At 41.2% G+C, this 23,135-nt stretch overlaps 1 protein-coding gene across 10 annotated transcripts in view; it reads left to right on the plus strand.

Moving 5' to 3' along the window:
- The first annotated feature begins 3,217 nt into the window (after nucleotides 1-3,217).
- Nucleotides 3,218-23,135, plus strand: part of ZFAND4 (zinc finger AN1-type containing 4) — a 56,614-nt gene continuing 36,696 nt past the window's right edge. For 6 of the 10 annotated variants that reach the window (XR_012477718.1, XR_012477717.1, XR_012477719.1 and 3 more), the window contains exons 1-3: nucleotides 3,218-3,470; nucleotides 10,678-10,978; nucleotides 21,689-21,764. Coding sequence is in view for 6 of the 10 variants with exons in the window: in XM_074232579.1 (XP_074088680.1) it covers nucleotides 10,717-10,978; nucleotides 21,689-21,764 (338 nt within the window). In the remaining 4 variants the exon portion in view is untranslated. Of the gene's footprint in view, nucleotides 3,471-10,097; nucleotides 10,554-10,677; nucleotides 10,979-21,688; nucleotides 21,765-21,792; nucleotides 22,318-23,135 lie in introns of those variants that run through there. The other 4 variants (XM_074232580.1, XM_074232581.1, XM_074232585.1 and 1 more) reach the window with 4 other exon arrangements.

Raw genomic sequence — 23,135 nt, forward strand, 5'->3', positions numbered from 1 at the left:
CAATTGGGAAAATGTCAATTGCTCATTGTTAGGTCCAGCTACTATGATAAAAATGACAATTCTACCCAAATTAAATTACTTATTCAGTGACATACCAATCAGGCTACCAAATAATTATTTTCCTGAGCCAGGAAAAATAATGACAAAATGCATCTGGAGCAACAAAAGGTCAAGAATATCAAGGGAACTGATTGGGAAAAAGTAATGGTTCAGTGGATTAGGATAGGTTCAAAAGAAACAGTAGTAAAGGACTACAGTGATCCACTGTTTGAGAAACCCAAAGACATTAGCTTATGGAATAAGAATTCACACTGACAAAATTTGACAAAAATTGTTGGGAAAACTGGAAATTAGTATGGCAAAAATTAGGCATAGACCTACATTTCACACCCTATTCCAATTAACAGATCAAGAAATACTCAGAGAGACAGCTAAAAGTTCAAATATTACTGTAGATACTTAAAATTACCTAGTTGTATGAACTTGGGCAAGCCAATTAACCCCATTGCCTTGCAAAAACCTAAAAAAAAAAATATTCTGTCAAAGAAATTTATGACCAAGCAAGAAATAGAGTATATTATAAATTGCAAAATGAATGACTATTAGATTAAAAAAAATTTGCACTATTAAAGCCAATGCTGCCAAAATTAGAAGGAAAACAGAAAGCTGGGAAACAATTTTCATAGCAAGAGATTTTGATAAAGGTCTCATCTCTTAAAATATATGGAGAATTGCATCAAATTTATAAGGTTATAAGTCATTCCCCAATTGATAAATGGTCAAAGAATACAAATAGACAGTTTTCAAATAAAGCTATATATAATCATGAAAAAATGCTCCAAATCATTACTGATTAGAGAAATGGAAATTAAAACTATAAGGTTCCACCTTATACCTGTCAGCTTGGTTAAGATGACAAAAAGGGAAAACAATGTTGGAGAGGTGGGAGGGTTGGTACAGTAATGCATTCAGCAATGTAGTGAAGTTGTGAAGTGAACTGATCAGCCTTTCTGGAGAGCAATACGAAACTATGCCCAAAGAGCAATAAAACTGATCATATCCTTAACCCAACAATACCAATACTAGGTTTATATCCAGAAGAAATCATAAAAAATGGGAAAAGTCCCATGTCCCAAAATATTCAAGCAGCTCTTTTTGTAGAGACAAAGAATTGGAAATTGAGGCAATGCCTACCCATGGGGAATGGCTGCACAAGATATGGTATATGACTATTATGGAGTACTATTGTTCTATAAGAAACTCTGAATGGGGGTGGCTAGGTGGCATAGTGGATAAAGCACTGGCCTTGGAGTCAGGAATACCTGGGTTCAAATCCAGTCTCAGACACTTAATTACCTAGCTGTGTGGCCTTGGGCAAGTCACTTAACCCTGTTTGCCTTGCAAAAAAAAACAAACCTAAAAAAAAAAGAACTCTGAATGGTTGGACTCTAGAGAAGCATAGAACCGATGCTGAGTGAAGGGAGCAGAACCAAGAGAACAATATATACATTTAACAACATGGTGAGTTGATCAAGCTTGATGGATGCAGTTCCTCTCAGCAGTGCAGAGAGCTAGAACAACCTTAGTAGACCTTCTGCGGATGATGCCATCCACATCCAGAGGAAGAAAAACAAAAAACAAAAACCCTACAGAATCTAAATGAATGCTAGATTCATTTTTAAAATATTTCTCACATTTTTCTTCTCTTTCATGGTTTTCTTGTTTCTTTTCCCTTAATCCTAATTCCTCATACAGAAAACGACTCATTTGTAAACATATTAAACAGAAATGTGTATGTACAACATTCACAAGACTGCAGCTGAGGGTGAGAAGGGAAGATGGAAGGAAATTATGTAACTTCAAAAATACGCATGTGGATGAATGTTGAAATACTTTCATAACATGCAATTGGAAAAAATCAATCTTGGAACTGTCTTGGATCATCGTCTTGCTAATAAGAGCTAAATTGATCATAGTTGATCATCATACAATGTTGCTGTTTCAATATTCTCCCTGTTATGTTCACTTCACTCAGCACCATGAACTGGTTTATTCTTACTTTTGCAATCACTTTTATCTCCTTTAAAGAATTCTCCTGCCTAGTCATAATGGTACAAGACATTACCTATTCCCCCTTTTAAAAAAAAATTGTGGCCTTTTCCGCCTAATTTCTGACACTATTGGTTCCAGTTTGCCAAATGCAGCATTCCTACTCCAGTCGTTTTTTTTCATATTTATTGATCCCGGGCAGACTCCATCCAATTGCCTCTGGGTCTCGTTTACCCACCTGATCCACGGATCCACTCCCCTATTTAACTAGCACCAGAGTTTTAGTATTCGTTTTACGAATATTGGCTCCATCATGTGGAGGCGTCAATCAATTCTAAAGGGAAAAGACAGTGATCTAGCCTGGATGGTTTATTTTAATTTGACTTAAATGGTTCCTTTTTAACGCGAGCGGCTCCGAAATGACGAAGAGAAGGCGATCGTGCCCTTCCGGCTGCCATCTCTTTAAATCCCCGTGCGGCCACGTGCTCCCGAGGCCTCGCGCCCCGCGCGTTCCCGGGTTTCCGAGGGCTCGGGACAATTCCCGGGAGGGGGCCGGCGGCCGCGGCTCGCTGCCCACCCCGGGGTCCAGTCCGGGCGGCAGGGCCTTCCCCTACCGGCCGGGGAGCCCCGAGGGACCAACACGCCGAGGAGCCGGAAGTCCTCGAGCCCGCGGCAGGATATGGTTCTTGCGGCGGCTCGCGGGTGTGAAGGTTCTGGCTTTTTCTATGAGTGGGGGAGGGGATGGACGACCGGAGGGAATGTGGGGCCCAACATTTTTAAACTATTGGGATGAAGTAGCTGATACCCCAAAAGAGTGAACGACCCCGGGTCAAAGGTTGTTTCTGGTGCAGTTTCCGCCTCCCGGAAAATTCTGAACAAGGAGCGGCTCGGAAAGGCGAGAGTCCTCCGGAAGCGAAGCCGGAAGGCCCGCCCTCCCCCCTTCCCAATCCTGCAACCTTCACGGCCTTTGACCTCAGGGCGAGCGACGCCAGGCCGAGTGCCCTCTGTTGTTAGCGATGAAGGGTCAACATCCGGGTCTCTCGTAACCGACAACAGCCGGCGAGGTAGAATGGGGGCTCCGCCCCTCGAGCAACCGCCCGCGCCGGTCACCGAAGCCCCGCCCCAGCCCGGCGCTGATTGGACGGCCGCGGGAGCGCGGGCCCGCGATTGGTAAGGGATGTCACAAAGGGGGTAGGTGGGAGCGGGGAGTGGGCTGGAGAGTTGGCCTGGCCGGTCCCCGCTCCGGCCCCGCTCCGGGAGCGAAACCGAGCGCTGAGTGTCCGAGGGGCAGCCTCCGCCGGGGGCCCGGGCTGGATGGGGCCGGCGACTGAACCCGGGGAGCGGGTGGCCCCGGGGTGTCTCGCCGCCTCTCCCTTCTGAGGAGGAGACGGGTTCCCGGGCGCCGCGGCGGGTCTGCGCAGGTGAGCGCCCCTTCCCCCACCCCCGCCCCGCCCCGCCCCTCGGCCGGCCACGGCGCCCGCCCCCTCCCGCCGCGCGCACGCGCGAGCCAGGCCCCGCCCCCGGGCCGAAGCGAGGCGGGCGCACGTGGCGGCCCGGCCCAGGCCGGCCCCGGCCCGGGCTGCTGCTCAGCCGGGCAGCCCTCGGGGGCAGCCGGAGATGCCGCGGGGATGGCCCCCGAAGCGCCGCTCGGGGCTCCCGGGCCGCGGGCAGCTTTCCTTGGCGTGGCCCCGGAGGAGGGGGGGCCTCCCGGGAGAAGCCGGGGCGCCCCGCCGCACTGCCCGGCCCTCCCGGTGTGGGGCCTGCGCCTGCCCTGGCCGCTTGGCAGACTTCGCCGGGCACCTGTTGGGGCAGCTAGGGTGGCAGTGCCTGGCTTCGGATCCGGCCTCAGACCCTTCATGGTGACCTAGCCGAGTGGCCTTGGGCAAGCCGCTTCCTCCCCTCGCCTTGCAAAAACCTAAAAAAGAAGTTACCCGTTAGATGAATGATTGTCTCCGCGTTCCAAGTGAGGCGTCTGAAGCTCCAGCTGGTGACTTGTGGTTGCCCCCGAGCTTGTGTTGCAGAGCGGCCGGTTCGAGCCCAGATGGCCCGGCTCGTGCTGGTGGGGGCACCCGGGGCTCTGAGGGTCCTGCCGGCCACGCACTTTTACCTCAGTTTCCTCAACTATAAAAATAGCCTGGAGAAGGAAATGGCAAACCATTCCAGTATCTTTGACTGGAAAACTTAAAATGGGGTCACAGCTGAACAACAGCGCTCTGAAATTGTTTAAGTGTAGCCAAAGCTTCTAAATCTATAAGGATATTCTATAATACAGTTTTTCCAGAGTAGCCGAACAAGCGGTTCAAACAAATTCAGAAAGGAATTTGTGTCCAGAGATGATATGATCAGGAAAGCTTTCCCAGACTTGTAAGACTCATTGGATAGGTAGAATTCCTACAACCCAGGAAGAGGCCAAAGAGCTATTCCAAGGTGGTGTTTGGAACAGTGAATGGATTTTTTTCCCCATACAGGTTACAAATGGTAGCCATACTTCTCAACCAGTCCGAAAGAATCCATTTACCAAGTATTTATATGGACCCTAGCCACCCTTTATAACCTTGCTTCCATGGGAAAATGTGTTTCAGTTTGGGCCATGTTTTCATTTTCTTCCTTCTGGGACTGGGATCATGGATTCTGTCAGGTCCATCAACTGTTTAAGCCACTCAAGAACTCTTCCTCTGCCCTTCTGGAATATTTTACTGATTTTACCATAATAAAATATTCAGACTTATTGTTTTGAGGTTGTGGGATTTGGAGTTCTCAGGTATCCAAACTTTATAAACAATTTGATGACTCACCTTTGGGATTATTTAGACCCATGGTCTCTGCCTCCTCTTTCCTTATTTTATGTTTTGTTTAGTTGTTGCATTCATCTCTGCCTCAAGTGGGTAGGATCAGTCCCTCTAGATTTGCTAGGGGAGATACTCTAGAGACCAAGATGACTGAAGTAACCATTAGTTTATTGCTACTCCACACTTCACAGGGCTGGGGGAGGTCTGCCTGCCACTCAGTGCTGACCTCCAACAGAATCTCCTGTTCAGCATTCTTTCCCTAACCCTTTCAAAGCCCATGATGAATGTAGGGAATTGGAGCCAAGTTGTTGCCAGGCATCACAGATAGCTTAGAGGACTTGGATGTCAAGTCACCCCAGGGATCAAGTCACCAGGTAAATGTTAAGGGGGAAGTTGGCAGCTTCATCCACATCATCTTTCTTTCACAAGTTTGTTTAAGTTAAAGTAAAGAAAGTCCTTTTGTTTATGTAGTTTTTAGTTGCTGAGTCTTGCTGAATTATTCCCTGGATAGGAAAAAACTCCTATCCAGGAGCTGTTTTTACACACACACACACACACACACACACACACACACACACACACATAGGCTGTTTGTTGTATACAAATAGACTTCCTGCATAAATCTAATTTCACTGCATTTTCTGTCTACCCCCACCCCAACCACCCCAATAAATACTTTTGTTAAAGACACAAAGGATAAATGGCAAATCCAAATTATTTATTTCATGTGATTATCTAGAATCTGAAAGTTGCTTCAGCAGGGCATCCATTTGCTGCAATATGACCTGCAGAGTACAAACACCCCTTGGGAAGGTTTGTTTTTTTCTTTTTAGATTTTTTATTTTTTTGCAAGGCAATGGGGTTAAGTGACTTGCCCAAGGCCACACAGTTAGGTAATTATTAAGTGTCTGAGGCCAGATTTGAACTCAGGTACTCATGACTACAGGGCCGGTGCTCTATCCACTGTGCCACCTAGCCTCCCCTGTTTGTTTTTTCTCATCTTGCCTTCTACATCCCTGCTCTCTTCTCCAGTCTTTGGTGACTATGGCCTCTTATATTTACCACTTTCTGCATCTTCCTCATGAACCTCCATCATATCTGGCACTATGTGTGTGTGTAGGCCCTTTTGCATTTCCTTCACTGCTCTGCCTCCTTTTCTTCTTCTGCTTGATCCTCCTTCAGCAATTCCAATTCCTTCCCTTCTGGCTTGTGTTTTCACCAGCAGTGAGTCTGTGTAACCAACTTTGATTGAGTGCCCACTCATTAAACTGAGTATTAAGGGGATTACTTAGTGACATGAGAAACAAGCTCTACCAACAAAGAGCTTCACACCATCAAAAGCAGATGCATAAGTAACTGAAATACTCATTAGAGCAAACCAAATGTATAAGAAAAGTACCACCAGCTTTGAGAGTCAAGGAGAGAGAAAGATCACTTCTGGCCTGAAGACCAGAGAAGGCTTTGTGAAGTCGGTTGGATGGGCAGAGATGAGAGGGGAGAAGAAAGAAAGAATAATGTGAGCAAAAACATACAAGATTATGTAGGATGTTAACAAAGAGGCAACAAGTAATATTAGTGTGCTTCTTAGCAAAATACTTGCTTAAGAAAGACAGGAAAAGTATATTAATGGTTCTAAGTAATTGAATCAGACTCAGGTGGGTGTTTAGAAATAAGGATTAAAGAAGCAAATTTCCTGATAACAGTGGCAGGACATTTCTGAAGACTCCATTATTCTGTTCCTTCAAAGAGTCATATTCTCTTTCTCCCTTTCCTCCCCCCCCCCCCAGTTTGATTGATCAGAAGTCTGGGTTATATGTCCTTTAATAGCACACCAAGACCAGACTCTGCCCAAAAACAAAAGGAAATTAAAAAAAAAAAATTAACAAGCAAAACCATACAGATCATCATACTGTATCCATAAAGCATTCTCTTACCTTGCTAAGTTATGATCCTTTGAGTTGTTGGGTACTGTCATCTTAGTAACACACCCTTGCTGGAGTTACACAAGATTATTAAAACATCAAAAGAAAAACATAAATCCATGGTAAAAATAACCCTAGTGCTTCTGATAAACTTTTTTTTTAATATTTTGATAACCATAGTTCCATTTTCCTTTATTGTATGCATTTTAGGATATAGTATTCTCAGAAGTAGTCAGTGGACTTTACTAGACTGCTAAAAAAAAGTGGGATCTATGATAGAAAAAAGGTTAGGAATTCTTGTGATGAAGGTTGCTGGCCATATATTTAAACTTAAAGACAAATCTCACTAATTAATTGTCTATCTAGACTATAGAACATAATAGAGAAAGTGAAAATGCTGGAGTACAGTGGGTTTGGGCTTTGGAGGTTTTGAGCCTTAGGAATGACAATAACAGAAGTATTCATTCAGAAGATTGTTATGGTGGTCCTATGGAGTGGATTAAACCGTGTGAAAGACCAGTGAAGAAGTTATTGCAGTGATCCAGATGAGAATTAAGGGACTCTTGGAATAGCTTGGACCTGGGCACATTTCCCCTAGTAGGAAATCTGAAGTAGCTATCAGTTGCCCTTTTTGTTGTTACCCACTTCACCTGAACCCATTTGAGATTTTCTTGGTAAAGATACTAGAGAGGTTTGCCATTTCCTCTCTACAGATGAGGAAACTGAGGCAAGCAGGGTTAAGTGACTTGCCCGAGATTACATAACTAGTAAGGGTCCAGGCCAGATTTGAGCTCTGTTTTGACTATCCATACCTTGCTGTCCCTTATTTGCTCATAGGCTAAATTAAGAATTTAGCCCAATTTTAATTTAAATTTCCCCCTCAATCTGGCTCTAATCTACTGTTACAGTTGGGTTTTTTTAATCATCGGATATTTCCTCCAATTTGGACTGCTTCCTTTTTATATTTTGTCTTCTCAGGTCTCGAAGTCCTTCTTACTATTGTTACCCATTGAAATTCTTATTTCCTCATGTTGGGAGCATCACCTCCCCCCCCCCCCTCCCCGTGCTCCCTTGTCCTCACTGAGTTCTTATTCAATCACTGCATGCATCCCCCTGCCCATCTTGTGCTCTTCCTACCTCCTGTGTCTCCAGCCTCAAAGGCAGAGCACTGGAGGCCGAGCTTGGGATGAACCAGGCCACTCAGCAGCTTCATCAGCCATACCGTAGGAGGATCTACTAAAGAAAGGAGGTTTAATGGAGAACCTTCAAAAAAAAAGGCCAGCTCCTTCTTTTCTCTTGAAAAGAGTACATTAATTGCAGTCTTCTTCCACCCACCATCATTGTGACTTCTCAAACCTCAACAGGTTAACAGGCTGTTGTGGCTCCCATCAGACTATAAGCTGCTTGAGGACAAGATTCCTTCATTTTTGTATTTGTGTCCTTAGTGCTTGACACACCATAAGTGTTTAATGCTTTTTTGTTCGTTAAAGACAGAAGGTTGAGCCTGAAGTCAGGAAGGCCTTAGCGGGATCTTAGCTCCGTGATCCTGGACAAGTAATTCAGCTGCTGGCTGCCTCAGTTTCCTGAGCTGTAAAATGGGGATGATGTCATAAGTACCTACCCCCTCCCATGGTTATTGTGAAGATTAATAGAGATGATATTTGTAAAGCTCAAGTGCTTTCAGTAGACAGTTACCAAGTACTTGTTTCCTTCTAGTCCTTGCTTCAATAAATTTAGGCTCCGTGAGGGGAGTTGCTCTTGGTTTTCATTAAGGGTGTCTTGGATATAGTAAACTTTCAATAAATCACTTCTAACTGAATGGAATTGAGAGCAAACTAGAATATTGATGGTAGGAAGGGAAAGGAAGTTTTTAGATGTAGAGTCAAAGGCTTAGCTACTTAGTGAGAATTGTAAGAGAGAGTTGGCAAAGAATCACAAAATAATCCAAGTTGGCAATCTAATCTACACTAGTGATAAAAACCCTCAGCTTGTCACAGAAAGGGTCAGCTGGCCTTTTTTGGAAGGTCTCCATCCTGTGGCTTCTCAAGAGGGAGCCCATTATATTTTGAACCATTTACCCACATTCAACCTTATTTTCTTCATTGAGTCTTCAAAGAAATCTAATCCTCCTACATAAACCTGCAAATATTGGAAGAAGGCTACCATGTTCTCCATTAAACCTCCTTTCTTTAGTAGACCCTCCTATGGTATATATTCTGTTCCACTCCCCATCCTTCTCAAGATGTGCTGCTGGAACAGAACACAGAGTGTTGGTAGTCACAAAATTCAGAAAGCAAGAGGAGGAGCATATTTTAAGAGAAAATGTGGACTTTGAACATTCTTTTAGTAATATAGCTGAAACTGTGGTCTGTTGCCATGTGTACAAAGACCTTCCCTTAATGCTGCTGCCTCTGCCCTCAATCACCTCTTTTCTCCATCTTTTCAGAACTTCTTGGTTCTCAACATGCCTAAGAACTTGCTCCTTTTTTATTTCATTGGTTAAGGTCCCCACGTCATAGCTACTGTAGTACAGTCAAGGTTCTGTATTTGGAGCACTGCTCTTCTCCCTCTGTACCCAATTCATTAGTGAGTTCATCCACTCCTGGATTTTTCCTATTATTTAGAGATTACAATCTCTTTGTTGTTCTTCCTTTTCTATGGCAGCTTACTTACTGTAGTCATTATATCTAGAATTGAATATCCTGCCAACAAATCAAACTCAAAACAATATGGGAACAATAGATCTTCCATTTCCCTGTTTCCAAGAAAAAGAAGCCTATAGGTTTTAGAGCTGGAAAAGACTTTAAAGATCATTTAATCCAATCTTCTCACTTTACAGATGTAGAAGTAAACTCAGCAAGGTTAGTGACCCGCTAAAGGTCCTACAGGTCCTAATAGCAGATCCAGGATGTGAATGCAGGTGGTCTGACTCGAAATCCAATACTCTTGCTACTTGACCCCCTTTTTTCTTGGTATTATTGTTTGAATTTTATATTTATAGAATTCAATTTGAGAAGTATTTTTTTTTTAGGTTTTTTGCAAGGCAAATGGGGTTAAGTGGCTTGCCCAAGGCCACACAGCTAGGTCATTATTAAGTGTCTAGACCGGATTTGAACCCAGGTACTCCTGACTCCAGGGCCAGTGCTTTATCCACTGCGCCACCTAGCTGCCCCTGAGAACCATTTTTTAAGTATCAGTTTTTTGTTAGTTGCTGACAAAACAAAAACAAAAGCTTCCCAACCTCAAAAGATTCTCCGGGAATCATTGAATCAGAATCAGAACACTTAGACTGGAAGAGATCTTTGGTCCAGTCTAGTCCTGCTCTTTTATTTTACAGATGGGGAAACCACAGCTGTGAAGAGACTTGCAAAGATCACAGAGCCATCTTCTTGATTCCTGCCTTTTGACCTTAAAAACCCAGTGTTGTCTCCCTCAAATCTTGTTACTTCCATTGTCCTCTGTGCCCCCAAATCCTGATCATTGGCAGGCCTGGATTTTAAGACTCTTGTTGGTTTCCTTAAACTCCAGCACCACCAGTTTTGGATAGAACAGCCGGCCCATTTGTGAACACTGGGCTTTGAAGTTACTTGGGATCATAAACAGTCTGCGCCCCCAAGTGCCTTTTCCCTCTTGCTGCTGCTGGGGCAGCCGTTGCATTCTGCCCCAGCTTTTGCTGGCTCTCTCCTGTTCTGGGAGCCTCTCTAGTTATTTCTCTACTTCTAGTCTACAGTATCCAGAGGAACTATTCTTGTGTGGTTCTGGAAATCAGCCTACTCAGCATTTCTGCGGGAAGGTACATTCTGAATGTAAAGTCACGTAGCCCGTGGGTTTGGGGATGTCTAAAAAGTGAGGCTCAGGAGGGCTGGTGAGAAGGGTTTGACTTGAGATAGGACTGATACATTATCCTTATATTTTAGGTGCAGAACTCAAAACATGACCAACAAGATACATAGCCAATGTTCGGAGCTAATTTGGCTAGAACTGGAATACAATTGTCTACAACAGATCCACAAGAAATCGGAAAAGTCAATCTAATGGCTAATAAGAAAGAACCTCCTTTCTTTAACGAAGATAACGTGGGACCATTTTACTACAAACTTCCTTTCTACGAAACTATGGAGCTCTTCATTGAGACCCTGACGGGGACATGCTTTGAGTTGAGGGTTTCACCTTTTGAAACTGTCATCTCTGTGAAAGCTAAAATTCAGAGACTGGAAGGTATTCTTAGTTCTTATTACTAAGAGTGAGGCTAAATTCATTTCATGCTATTGAAGTGGAGTGATAGAGCCGAATGGGGAGGTGGACTCGAGAGGGAAGGGTGACCATCCAGGCCCAGAATTTTATGTGTAAAGGAAGATTGCAGAGGGGAGAGTCCTACAGTGAAGTTCAGCAGATATTTCTGTTATTCAGCGTGGCAGAATTGCCAGGTGCCCTGAGAGGTCACATGCCTCGCCCAGGTTTTTCAGAGACAGTACTTGAATCCATGTATTCTTTGCTCCAAAGCCATTTTGTCACTCTTTCACTCTACCTTTTCATCTTTGAAATTGCCCCACAATAAATTACTTATTTTCTCATCTTATTATCCCACAGTAAATATCTTATGGTTTTGGGTTTTTTTAAGTGTCTTGCTATGATATGCGGCTCAGTTGTTGGGTCTCTTTTAATGCAGTCTTAGAATTATGCCAAGAAAAGTTGTGACTTTCTGAAATATTTTACCAAAATTTTCTTGCCATTTACAGCTGATTATTTTTACATTTTATGTGCTTGGGACAATCATTAGGCTCTGACTTTCTTCCCCTTCAAATCTTTGAATTTTATATATGCCTTTTAAGCATATGAAATATTTCTGTTGATTATATGCTTTGAAATGGCTATAGGAATCTGTGTTTTTCTCAGATTAAGTGAGATCAGCTTCCTCAGTGACTTCCTTGCTCCCTTCTTAGTTGTATGTGCAGCTGGCTCTGGCTCCAGAGTGGAGGAGTGCTAGTTTCCCTTCAGCTCTTGTCAGAGGTCAGGGGCTCTTCCCATGAGAACTCTTTGACACCTGAGCAGAGAGGGATTGAGGGAATCTGGGCTTCCTCTGGGACAGTGGAATCTGGATTTGCCAGTTGCAATTTGACAATCTTTTTTTTGTGTTTGTTTAAATATCAAAATCTGAAGACATAATTTGGTAATAATCCCATTTTGATTTTAGGTTCCTGTGATGAGTTTAATGATCAAGATATTTGATCTACATATAGTCTTCTTAGGAGCAAATATTTTTTAGATATTTTTGATGAATAAGCAAGATTCAGGGGATTCTGAATTGGAAGGGATCTCCTTTAAGATTCGCTTACACTGAAGCAGCTAGATGGTAAAGTAGAGAGAGCACTGGCCCTGGAATCAGGAGGACCTGAGTTCAGATCTGGCTTTAGACACATACTAGTTGTATGACCTCTGACTAATCCCAACTGTCTTCAAAAAAATAAAGAAAATTCCACTTAGATCTTCATTTTCTGCTTTTCCTTTTACCTTATCTCCAATTTTCCCTGTAGACTTATCTTGTATGTATGTATGTATATAACTGTATGCATATTATCTCTTCCATTTCTCCCCCCATTTGCTAGTGAGTCCCTTGAGGCAGGGGCTGTATGTTTGCCTTTCTTTGTATGCCTAGTTATTACCACAGGGTCTGTTGTGTGATAAGCCCTTTACTAGCACTTGTTGACTGTAGGAGAACCATTTATACCTCTTGTTTCCAATTCCTCTTCCCTGTTGCTCACCTTAACCATCTGGAGGAGGAGACTGATCTCTCTTTAATTGCCCTTTCTAAACCTTCCTCTGTCTTGTCCTCTGAAGCATTTGAGGCTGGATAATCCCCTCTCCTGTGCAGTTTTCTCTCCATTTCTACCTATCAGACCACTCCTTTGAAGTGTCCTTTTCTAGATCTTTAGTCTCTTGACACTCCCTAAGCATAGGTAGACCCCAGGCACTGTCTCTTCTGGTGATGTCATCAGCTCTGTTCATTCTCTTACCTTGATCCAGGAGTTCCCAGAAATACTGATCCAACATCCCTAGTCCCCTCCCCATGCACACCTCCCCTGCCACACATTCACACACACCCACTCGCACCTCCTCACTCCTGTGTTGCAGTACCATACCACATCACTTGCTGCCTTGTAGAACCTGGAATTTTTATGTCCCTGAGGCATCTCAAACTCAGAATGTGGCTAGAATTCCTGTCTTTCCCTCCAAACCCACCCTCTCCTCAACTCTTATTATTATTGAGGACACTTCCATCCTCTCAGTCATCCTTGCCACATGTAATAAGTTTGCAAAGCACTTGCCTTGACACATTTCTCACTTTGTCCTCTCAGCTACCCTGGGAGGTTAGTTGTGTTGTTATCCCCATTTCACAACTGAAGAACCTGAAGCTGACAGAGGTGAAAGGGCCCCTCTCTCCTTTACAATAGCTCTCTCCTATGTCTCCATTTACACAAAGAAGTTAAGCTCTCTTCACTCTTGTTTAGACAGTTGTTAAAGGTTTCTCATTTCTTTCCTTGTCTCCCATTTCTTCCTCATCCAGTCCATGAAGAAAGGATTGGTTCCTTTCTTCTTTCCATCTCTTCATGTCTCTATCCTGTATCACAGGCTAACATTCCTAGAGCCAGGGCTGGCCTCTTTGGGTCTAGGATCAGCCACAAAGTCCTCCCTCCACCCAGGGAAGTCTCCCTCTCGCCCAACCCCTCCTGCCTTTCCAGGCTTCTCTCCCTGAGCTCTGCTGTCTGATTTCTTCCCGTTCTGCTTCATTCCCCATCTCCATGCCTCCCCTCTCCCTCCTGCCTCAGAGTTTTCCCAGCTTTTGTATGGAACCCACCTCTAATCCATGTTCTTCAGGGAACTATGGATAGAGGACTGGCCCTGGAGTCAAGAGGACCCGAGTTCCAATGCAACCTCAGATAGTTAGGAGCTGTGTGACTCTGGACTAGCTGCTGCTTCTCCTTTTGACTCTCTTTTCCTAACTGTGAAACAGTAACAACAAAGAGCACCTGCCTGCTGTTGGAAGGGTCACAGGCTGTTCCTAAAAACACTTGGCCCTCTATGGTTCCTGCCAAGCACACTTAATAAATACTGGATGCCTGCCTTCCTTTTCAGGACCTTCAGCTATCCTCCAGAGATCATCTACCCTCTTGTCTCTGTGTATCTTGTCTGTCACCCCCAAGAGAGGTCAGGGCTTTTCTTTGTATTCCTAGTTCTTGACCCCAGTGGTCAGTACCCTATAAACACTTAATAAATCCATGTTTTCTCACAGAAGTGGAACTATAGAGCACTTTACAAAATAAATTGAGCAGTAATAAAGTGTGGCCTATGATAAACATGTATAACAAGGACTTTGCAAATTTGAGAACAAGTTTGATTGAGCTCACAGAAACTAGGGGGCAGCTAGGTGGTACAGTGGATAGAGCACCGGCCCTGGAGTCAGGAGTACCTGAGTTCAAATCTGGCCTTAGACACTTAATAATTACCTAGCTGTGTGACCTTGGGCAAGTCACTTAACCCCATTGCCTTGCAAAAACCTAAGAAAAAAAAAAGAAATGAGTTCACAGAAGCTCCACCCAACAAACTTACAAAGCAGCTGGCATGTGGCAGATCCAGTCACTGAACTCTTCTCCATTGATCAAGCAATATGTTTAATGATCTGTCTTCTTCAACTTGTTTTGTCCATGGGCATTTATTCTTGGCTACCCTCTTCCCTTCTCCATTGTTCACAGTGGGCCTGTACCTACTCTATACTTGCTGTCTCATTTCTTAACCCTTCCCTACCCACCCCACCCCCCAGACCCAGCATGGTCAAGGGCAGTAGGAATTCTGTTGGGGCCATGAGGAAGATGAAGCAGAGCATGCAAAAGAAGGGATAGCAGGTACTTTGCATCATTCATGCCTCCAAATTGATGCTGGGTTTTTCTTGCCTCCTAGTTTCTGGGGCTGTTGTTGAGGACATGGCATGACAGGACAGTTCTCTAGCTGAGAAAGACATTAGTATCAGACTAGGCTTAGTATTCACATGAACCTGTGTTCATGACAAGTGTGGCAAGTTAACTTTCTTATTTCTTGTCTAGCCCAACCCCTCCCCTATCCTCAATTCTTGAACTCTCCTCTTGAATCTGTCTGACTTCTTTGTCCTGAGTCTGATCTTTTTAGCTAATCTCCTAGTCAAGCAATTTTTGGTATTCCTGTGTCACTGAATTCATGTCTCCAAGACAGAAGAGTTCAGATTGAATCCTATACCCTGATCTCCTGTGGGTTTTTCTATCTGACATTGATAGGTTTGGAATAATGACCCTGAAAGTCCCTTCCTGCTCTACCATCTCATGAACTATTTATTGCTACTGAACCCCTTCATAATTAGCATAGCTGATTATATCTTCTTTATTTTCTTACAGCCAACTTTGTAGCTATGGAAGCTATTATAAAATGTAGCTCAAATTCTTATTTTCAAAATATCAAATGATTTGATAATGTTTATAGCTTATCTATATAAAGTGCCAAGGCCTCCTTTTGATTTCATGTTGTTTAATTTAGTGTGTGCCCTTCCACTTCTGGGTTAGTGCCTTATAGCTGTAAAGCGAGATGCATCTTTGCATAGGATTTTTGGGGATCCTTAATGAAGTATTCTGTTGTCTTACTGAGCGTGAGTAGATTTTAAATGGTCAATGATTGGAAAGGCCACTAGTCTGTTGTAGAGCAGTGGGCTCCCAAGGGGGGCACAGGCAAAAATAATGGAACTTAGTTGTCTATTTTTTTATTTAAAAAATAACAGCAAAATAAAGCCCTCCTAACATCAAGTCTAAGTTGTTAATGATCCATGCATTCATTTCATAAGTGATCCAGTCATGGGTCTCACCTATTTTGTGAAAGGTTAGCTGACAGGACTGGGGGCCCTTAGCTTTTTGTAATATGGTATAGTTTTCATGTTCCTGGTGAAATGGATTGGGTCGCCTCCTTTCAGTTCCACTAGAAGCTCAGCCTCCTGCTTGTTCCTCCCACAGGACTCTCTGTCCATGGACTCCGGACACTCCCTTTTCTTGTCTTGGGCACATCCTTCGGCTGGCTTTCCCTCAAGCCCCAGCTGAATTCTCACCTTTTGTGGGCAGCTTTTCTGATTCCTCTTCCTCCTCATCCCCTTCCCTCATGGCCTGTTTATACTGTCAGTGACTTATTGGTGGAGTTGTTTTCAGATTGCCCCCCACCATTAAACAGAGTTCTTTGGATGCCTTCCTTTTTATCCCTAGCCCATGGACCTCTCCTTGTATATGATCATGCTTTAATAAATGTTTTTCAACTGACTAATAATGCAGACAGAGGCCACCCAGAGGCAGAGCCAACATTTTAGCCCTAGAGCAGTTCTGAGGTGGAAAAGCAATAATCTAATCAGAGTTAGTAAGTCTGAACTCTAAATGTATATCTAGTAATAGAGCTCACCCTCATATATGTTGTGTTAGGAGATATTAATGATAGTATAAAACCTCAATGGTGTAAGAGCATCGCGTTTGCACACTTTTTCACAACTTTAAAATGGAAGGCTTTGACCACCATTATAAAAATTTTCCAAAGAGTTTCAAGGAGTTTGGAACCCATTTATTTATATAAGCATGTAATGCCTTGCACTTAGTTTTCAAGAACAAAGAAAATGGACATTTACTTATCTCATTTCAATAAAAACCTTTGATTTTAAAAATCTCTGGTTTCAAGAAATAAATGTTAAGATTTAATAGCTAAATTTAACTAGAAGTCCAATTATTTTTTGGCAGACCCCTACCTTTTCTTTTTTAAAAAAGATTTTATTTATTTTGAGTTCTATAAATTTTCCCCCATTCTTCCTTCCCTCCCCCCATAAGACATTGTAAGTCTTTACATTGGTTCCATGCTATACACTGATCTAAGTTGAATGTGGTGAGAGAGAAATCATATCCTTGAAGAAACATAAAGTATAAAAGATAGTAAAATTACATAATAATAAAACTTTTTTTTTCTAATTTGACAGTAATAGTCTTTGGTCTTTGTTCAAAATCCATAATTCTTTCTCTGGATACAGATGGTATTCTCCATTGCAGAGAACCGAAAACTGTCCCTGGTTGTTGCACTGAAGGGATGACCAACTCCATCAAGGTTGATCATCACCCCCATGTTGCTGTTAGGGTGTATAATGTTTTTCTAGTTCTGCTCATCTCGCTCAGCATCAGTTCATGCAGATCCTTCAGGCTTCTCTGAATTGCCTATGCATCCTGGTTTCTAATAGAACAATAGTATTCCCTGACATACATATACCACAGTTTGTTAAGCCATTCCCCAATTAAAGGACATTCACTTAATTTCCAATTTTTTGCCACCACAAACAGGACTGCTGTAAATATTTTTGTACAAGTGATGTTTTACCCTTTTTTCATCATCTCTTCAGAATAGACCCAGTAGTGGTATTGCGGGGTCAAAGGGTATGCATGTTTTTGTTGCCCTTTGGGCATGATCCCAAATTGCTCTCCAGAAAGGTTGGATGAGTTCACGACTCCACCAATAATGTATTAGTGTTCCAGATTTCCCATATCCCTTCCAACATTGATCATTGTCCTTTCTGGTAATATTGGCCAGTCTGAGAGGTGTGAGGTGGTATCTCTGAGATGCTTTAATTTGCATTTCTCTAATAAGTAGTGATTTAGAGCAATTTTTCTTATGACTATGCATTGCTTTGATTTCCTCAGCTGAAAATTTCCTTTGCATATCCTTTTGACCATTTGTCAATTGGGGAATGACTTGTTTTTTTGGAAATTTGACTCAGTTCTCTGTGTGTATTTTAGAAATTCGTCCTCTGTCAGAAACATTAGTTGTAAAGATTGTTTCCTAGTTTACGACATTTCTTTGATCTTGGTTACAGTGGTTTTGTCTGTGCAAAAGCTTTTTAATTTAATGTAATCAAAATTATCTAGTTTGTTTTAAGTGATGTTCTCCATCTCTTCCTTAGTCATAAACTGCTCTGCTTTCCATAGATCTGACAGGTAAACTACTCCTTGATATTCTAGTTTGCTTATAATATTGTTTTTTTATATATGTCTAAATCCTAAGCATTTTGATCTTAATCTTGGTATAGGGTGTAAGGTATTGGTCTAACCTAAGTTTCTTCCATACTAACTTCCAATTTTCCCAGCAGTTTTTATCGAAGAGAGAGTTTTTATCCCAATAGCTGGACTCTTTGGTTTTATCAAATGACAGATTACTATACTCATTTCCTGCTATTGCACCTAGTCTATTCCACTGATCCACGACTTTATTTCTTAGCCAGTGCCAGATAGTTTTGAGGACTGATGCTTTATATTATAATTTTAGATCTGGTAAGGCTTAAGCCTCCTTCTTTTGCACTTTTTTTCATTGAATCCCTGGAAATTCTTGACTTTTTATTTCTCCATATAAATTTACTTACAACTTTTTTCTAACTCATTAAAGTAATTTTTGGGAATTTTGATTGGTAGGGCACTAAACAAGTTTAGTTTTGGTAGAGTTGTCATTTTTATTATATTAGCTCAACCTATCCATGGACAATTGATGTTTGCCCAGGTATTTAAATCCTATTTTATTTGTGTGAGAAGGGTTTTGTAATTGTTTTCAAAAAGTTTTTGAGTCTGCCTTGGCAGGTAGACTCCCAGGTATTTTATTTTGTTTGAGGTTACTTTGAATGGGATTTCTCTTTCTAGCTCTTTTCTTCTGTATCTTGCAAGTCGTATATAAAAATGTTAAGGATTTGTGAAGGTTTATTTTATATCCTTCTACTTTGCTAAAGTTGTTAATTATTTCTAGTAGTTTTTTAGATGACTTTTTGGGATTCTCTAGGTATACCATCATGTTATCTGCATCCTTCCCTATTCTAATTCCTTCAATTTCTTTTTCTTCTCTTATTGCTGAAACTAACATTTCTAATACGATAGTGAATAATAGTGGTGATAATGGGTATCCTTATTTCACCCCTGATCTTATTGGGAATGCCTCTAGCCTATCCTCATTGCATATAATGCTTGTTGATGGTTTCAGTTAGATACTTTTATTATTCTAAGGAACACTCCATTTATTCCTACACACTCTAGTGTCTTTAGTAGGAATGGGTGCTGTATTTTGTCAAAAACTTTTTTAGCATCTATTGATGTGATCATAAGATTTCTGATAGGTATGTTATTGATATGATTAAATTATACTAACAGGTTTCCTAATATTGAACCAACCCTGCATTCTTGGGATAAATCCTACTTGATCATAATGTATCATCCTTGTGATAACTTGTAATCGTTTGGCTAAGATTTTATTTAAGATTTTTGCATCTATATTCATCAGGGAGATAGGTCTTTAATTTTCTTCCTCTGTTTTAACTCTTCCTGGTTTAGGTATCAGCACCATATTGGTGTCATAGAGAGAGGCAGAATTCTGTCTTCACCTATTTTTCCAAAGAGTTTATTTAAAATTGGAACCAATTGTTCCTTAAATGTTTGGTAAAATTCACTTGTGAATCCATCTGACCCTGGAGATTTTTTCTTAGGGAGTTCAAAAGTGGTTTGTTGAATTTCTTTTTCTGAGGTAGGATTATTTAGGTTTTTTATTTCTTCTTCATTTAATCTGGGCAACATATTTTTTAAATTGCTGTTTTACAAAGAGTTCAGTCATGATTTTTAAAAATAATCAAGCTGTTCAAATTGCATTGTTCTCACTAAAATATCATTTAGTAATAGTTGAACAATTCTGAGAGTATAAAGGTGTTTAGTACTTTTAATAAACAGAATGAGAAATGCTTTTTGAAACTTGTTTATTTCATTTTTATCTCAGCCTTTTTGAATTTTTGTGTGTTTTAGAATAAACCAATTGTAAATATATTGTGTATTGTACAATTATTGAACAGACATACATATATTGAGGGTGCTCAAACATTTGTACTATTAAGGGATTTTGATCACTGGCATAATAGATTGAGGACCTACCTCCTTCAAGAGTCGGGAAGAACTGGTTAAGCATTAAGCATATAGTATGTGCCAAATATCATAATAAACTCTAAAAAAAAACCCAACTCCATTCTCAGTGACCTCAAGATTTTGTTGGAAAGGAACAGCAGATGCATGGAAAGTTAAGAGAAAAATATAGAGAGGATAACATGGAGGAAGGTATGGATCGGTCCAGGCTTCTGAGAAGCAGGCAGCATGCGAGTTGTACTAAAAAAAATAAGGGCTGTCATTGGGAGGCCAAGGCAAGATTCTGACTCGGTAAAGAAGACCATTACGGAGGGGACTAAGGGGTGGAAAATCTGGAGAGATTGTCTGGAACCAGATTGTGCAGGATTTTAACAACCAAACTGAGGATTCTGTACCATATCTCAAAACAGGAAGTGACATGATCAGACCTGTCCTTTTGGGATATCAGTGGAGTAATTGTGTCAAAGATGAACTGGAGCAGGGAATGAATTAGGAAGCCATTGAAAATAGTATAGGCAAGATATGATCCTGTTGGCAATGTGAATGGAGGAAAGGTGACAGATAGGAAATACTGTGACTTGGTAACCAATTTGATGTGAAGGAAGAGAGATGATTCCATTTTTCTTACTCTACTTGAAACCCCACATGGTTTTTCAGATTAATCAGTTGCTAAACTTTTGTAAACAGTTGTAAACTTTTTTATAAATGGGGATAATACTTGAAGTTCCCTCACAGAATCAAACATTACTGAGGAGGGAGGCTCCTCATCTGCCCTTGAGTTTTAATTCACTGTGAAAAGTCATTCTCCCTCTTAACTTAATGAACCTTGTCACTAGTATTCCATTCAGACCCTACTTGAAGCCCTCCGAGGAGAAAGGAACCTCCTCCATCCAGGGGCAGCCCATTTCACAGAGTGATTCACAGAACCCAGCTCAGGTCCTGTTTATGATAATAGGACTACTCAGTGAGCTGGATAACTGGTTAAAATGGGCAGAGAAGTTGCAGAGCTTTACTGCTTCAGAATTTAATTCAACAAATTCCATAATTCTCAAACATCTGGCCTATAATCTAAAGATCTTTAAGCCTAAAGAGTCTCTCTAAGTAGCTGAAATAGTTATACCCAGGATAAATCATAGGAGTAGTAAGTTCTGAATTTGGAGTCAGAAAACCTGACTCATACTTAATAATCTATGTGTCCGTGAGCAGCAGGACATGAATCTTTTTTGAGCCAGCTTCCTCCTCTGTGAAGTACAGAGACAACTTCAGTATATTATTTATCCCCTTGTATTGTCTTGAGGAAAAAGCTTTGTACTCCATGAAGCAAGATACAGATGTTTTTGTTGTTTTGGGAGAGATTGGAGAACTTTTCATCTGTCTTTACATATAGGTTTTTTGCTTTTTTTTTTCAAGGCAAATGGGGTAAAGTGGCTTGCCCAAGGCCACACAGCTAGGGAATTATCAAGTGTCTGAGTCTGGATTTGAACCCAGGTACTCCTGACTCCAGGGCCAGTGCTTTATCCGCTGCGCCACCCAGCGGCCCTTTACATATAGTTTTAAAGTTGGCTGTCTAGTACCAGTTTCAGAAAGGGACAAAGGAATGATGCCATAATACCTTCTTTTTTTTTTTTAATCTTTGCAAGGCAATGGAGTTAAGTGACTTGCCCAAGGTCATAAATCCAGGTAATGATTATTAACATCTGAGATTGGTTTTGAACTTGGGTTCTCCTGGTCATGCTCTATCCACTGTGCCACCTAACTGCCCCCATAATACTTACATGTAAAAGAGGTAGGCAATGTGAAAATAAAAAAAAAATTAAAAGGTTGTTTAAAATGTTGCCTTAAAATGTTGCCTACAGATAATTCTATAAATAAAATTACTTTTTATCCTGCAGTTTGGAAATACTATTAAATTATTTTTAACCCATTGTGGTTTTTCCCTCCTTTTAAGGCATTCCTATCTGTCAGCAACATTTAATTTGGAATAACATGGAGCTTGAAGATGATTATTGCTTGAATGATTATAAGTGAGTACATTTTTTTGGAATTTTGTTTTTTCCAATTACATGCAAAGATAATTATCAGCATTCATTTTTCTGTAAACTTTTTGAGTTCCACATTTTTCTACCTCCTTCCCTTACTTTCCCCCTCCCTATTACAACAAATAAGCTGATAAAGGTGATACATATAGTCATGTTTAACATTCCCATATTAGTCATGTTGTGAGAGAGGAATCAAAACTAAAAGGGGAAAAAACCATGAGAAAGAAAAAAATAGCTAAATAAGATTTAAAAAAGGGAAAATAGGTTGGAAAAAATAGCTAAACAAGATTAAAAAAGGGAAAATAGGTTTTGATCTGTATTCAGAGTGAAGGCATATTTTTTAAAATTCTGATGTTACTGAAGAATAATCACATTTGATGCATTTGTTTTTTCTTTCCACTACTTTAATTGTGCTTCCTTCATCCCCTGCCTTGTTTTTCAGAGGTTCACAATTCTTCTATGTATCAAATCCAAATTTCATAGCATTCATTTTTTTTATTACAAATTTTTGGATTTCAGAATTCTCCTCTCCCAAATGGTAAGCAATTTGATATGGGTTATATATGTGTTTGTGTGTGATCATTTGCATTTTTTTTTTTTGCTAGGCAATGGGGTTAAGTGGCTTGCCCAAGGCCACACAGATAGGTAATTATTAAGTGTCTGAGACCAGATTTGAACTCCTGACTCCAGGGCCGGTGCTTTATCCACTGCGCCACCTAGACACCCCAATCATTTACATTTCGCTTTTGTAAAAAAGTATTTGGACACACTTTGCTATCTTATTCTAAACCATTATTTTATTATTATTTTAAACCATACGTTCCCTCTAAGTTTTCTTATCTGTATAATGAGGTGATTGGAGTGGGTCTTTTCCACCTCTAAATCTGTGATTCGTTTATTTTCTAGAAATTTGTCCAATGACTTCCTGCCAATAGGTGACTAAATTATTTCCCTTTTGTCAAAAGATAGCATGAATCTTTTCAGTCTGCAGCACTTAATTCTGTTTCAGAGAAAAGCCTCCCATTGCCTTTCTCCCTGCTGAAGCACTAATGTTTATCTGTAAATGAGATAGCTACTTCAAAGTCTGCCTAACAGAAGGGATCTCAGTGTGAGGCAGATTGAGGTTCAGGTGCTGTCTCACAGAGACTGACAGAGACCCCATTGACTCTTAAGACTTAAGCTGTAGAGCAGGAACTCTGACTGGCTTGCATTGATAGAGCTTTCTTACCAAGAGTCCCCTAGGCCACATGAAATCCCAGGTTCTATGCAAATAAATACTAAAGACTTACAAAGATTATCTTTGAGTTTTAACGTTCAAGCAGATGAGTACATCTTAGTCTTTTGTTTTTCCACTTT

The sequence above is a fragment of the Macrotis lagotis genome, chromosome 4 (genome assembly GCF_037893015.1).
Source record: "Macrotis lagotis isolate mMagLag1 chromosome 4, bilby.v1.9.chrom.fasta, whole genome shotgun sequence".
Taxonomy (NCBI): Eukaryota; Metazoa; Chordata; class Mammalia; order Peramelemorphia; family Peramelidae; genus Macrotis; species Macrotis lagotis.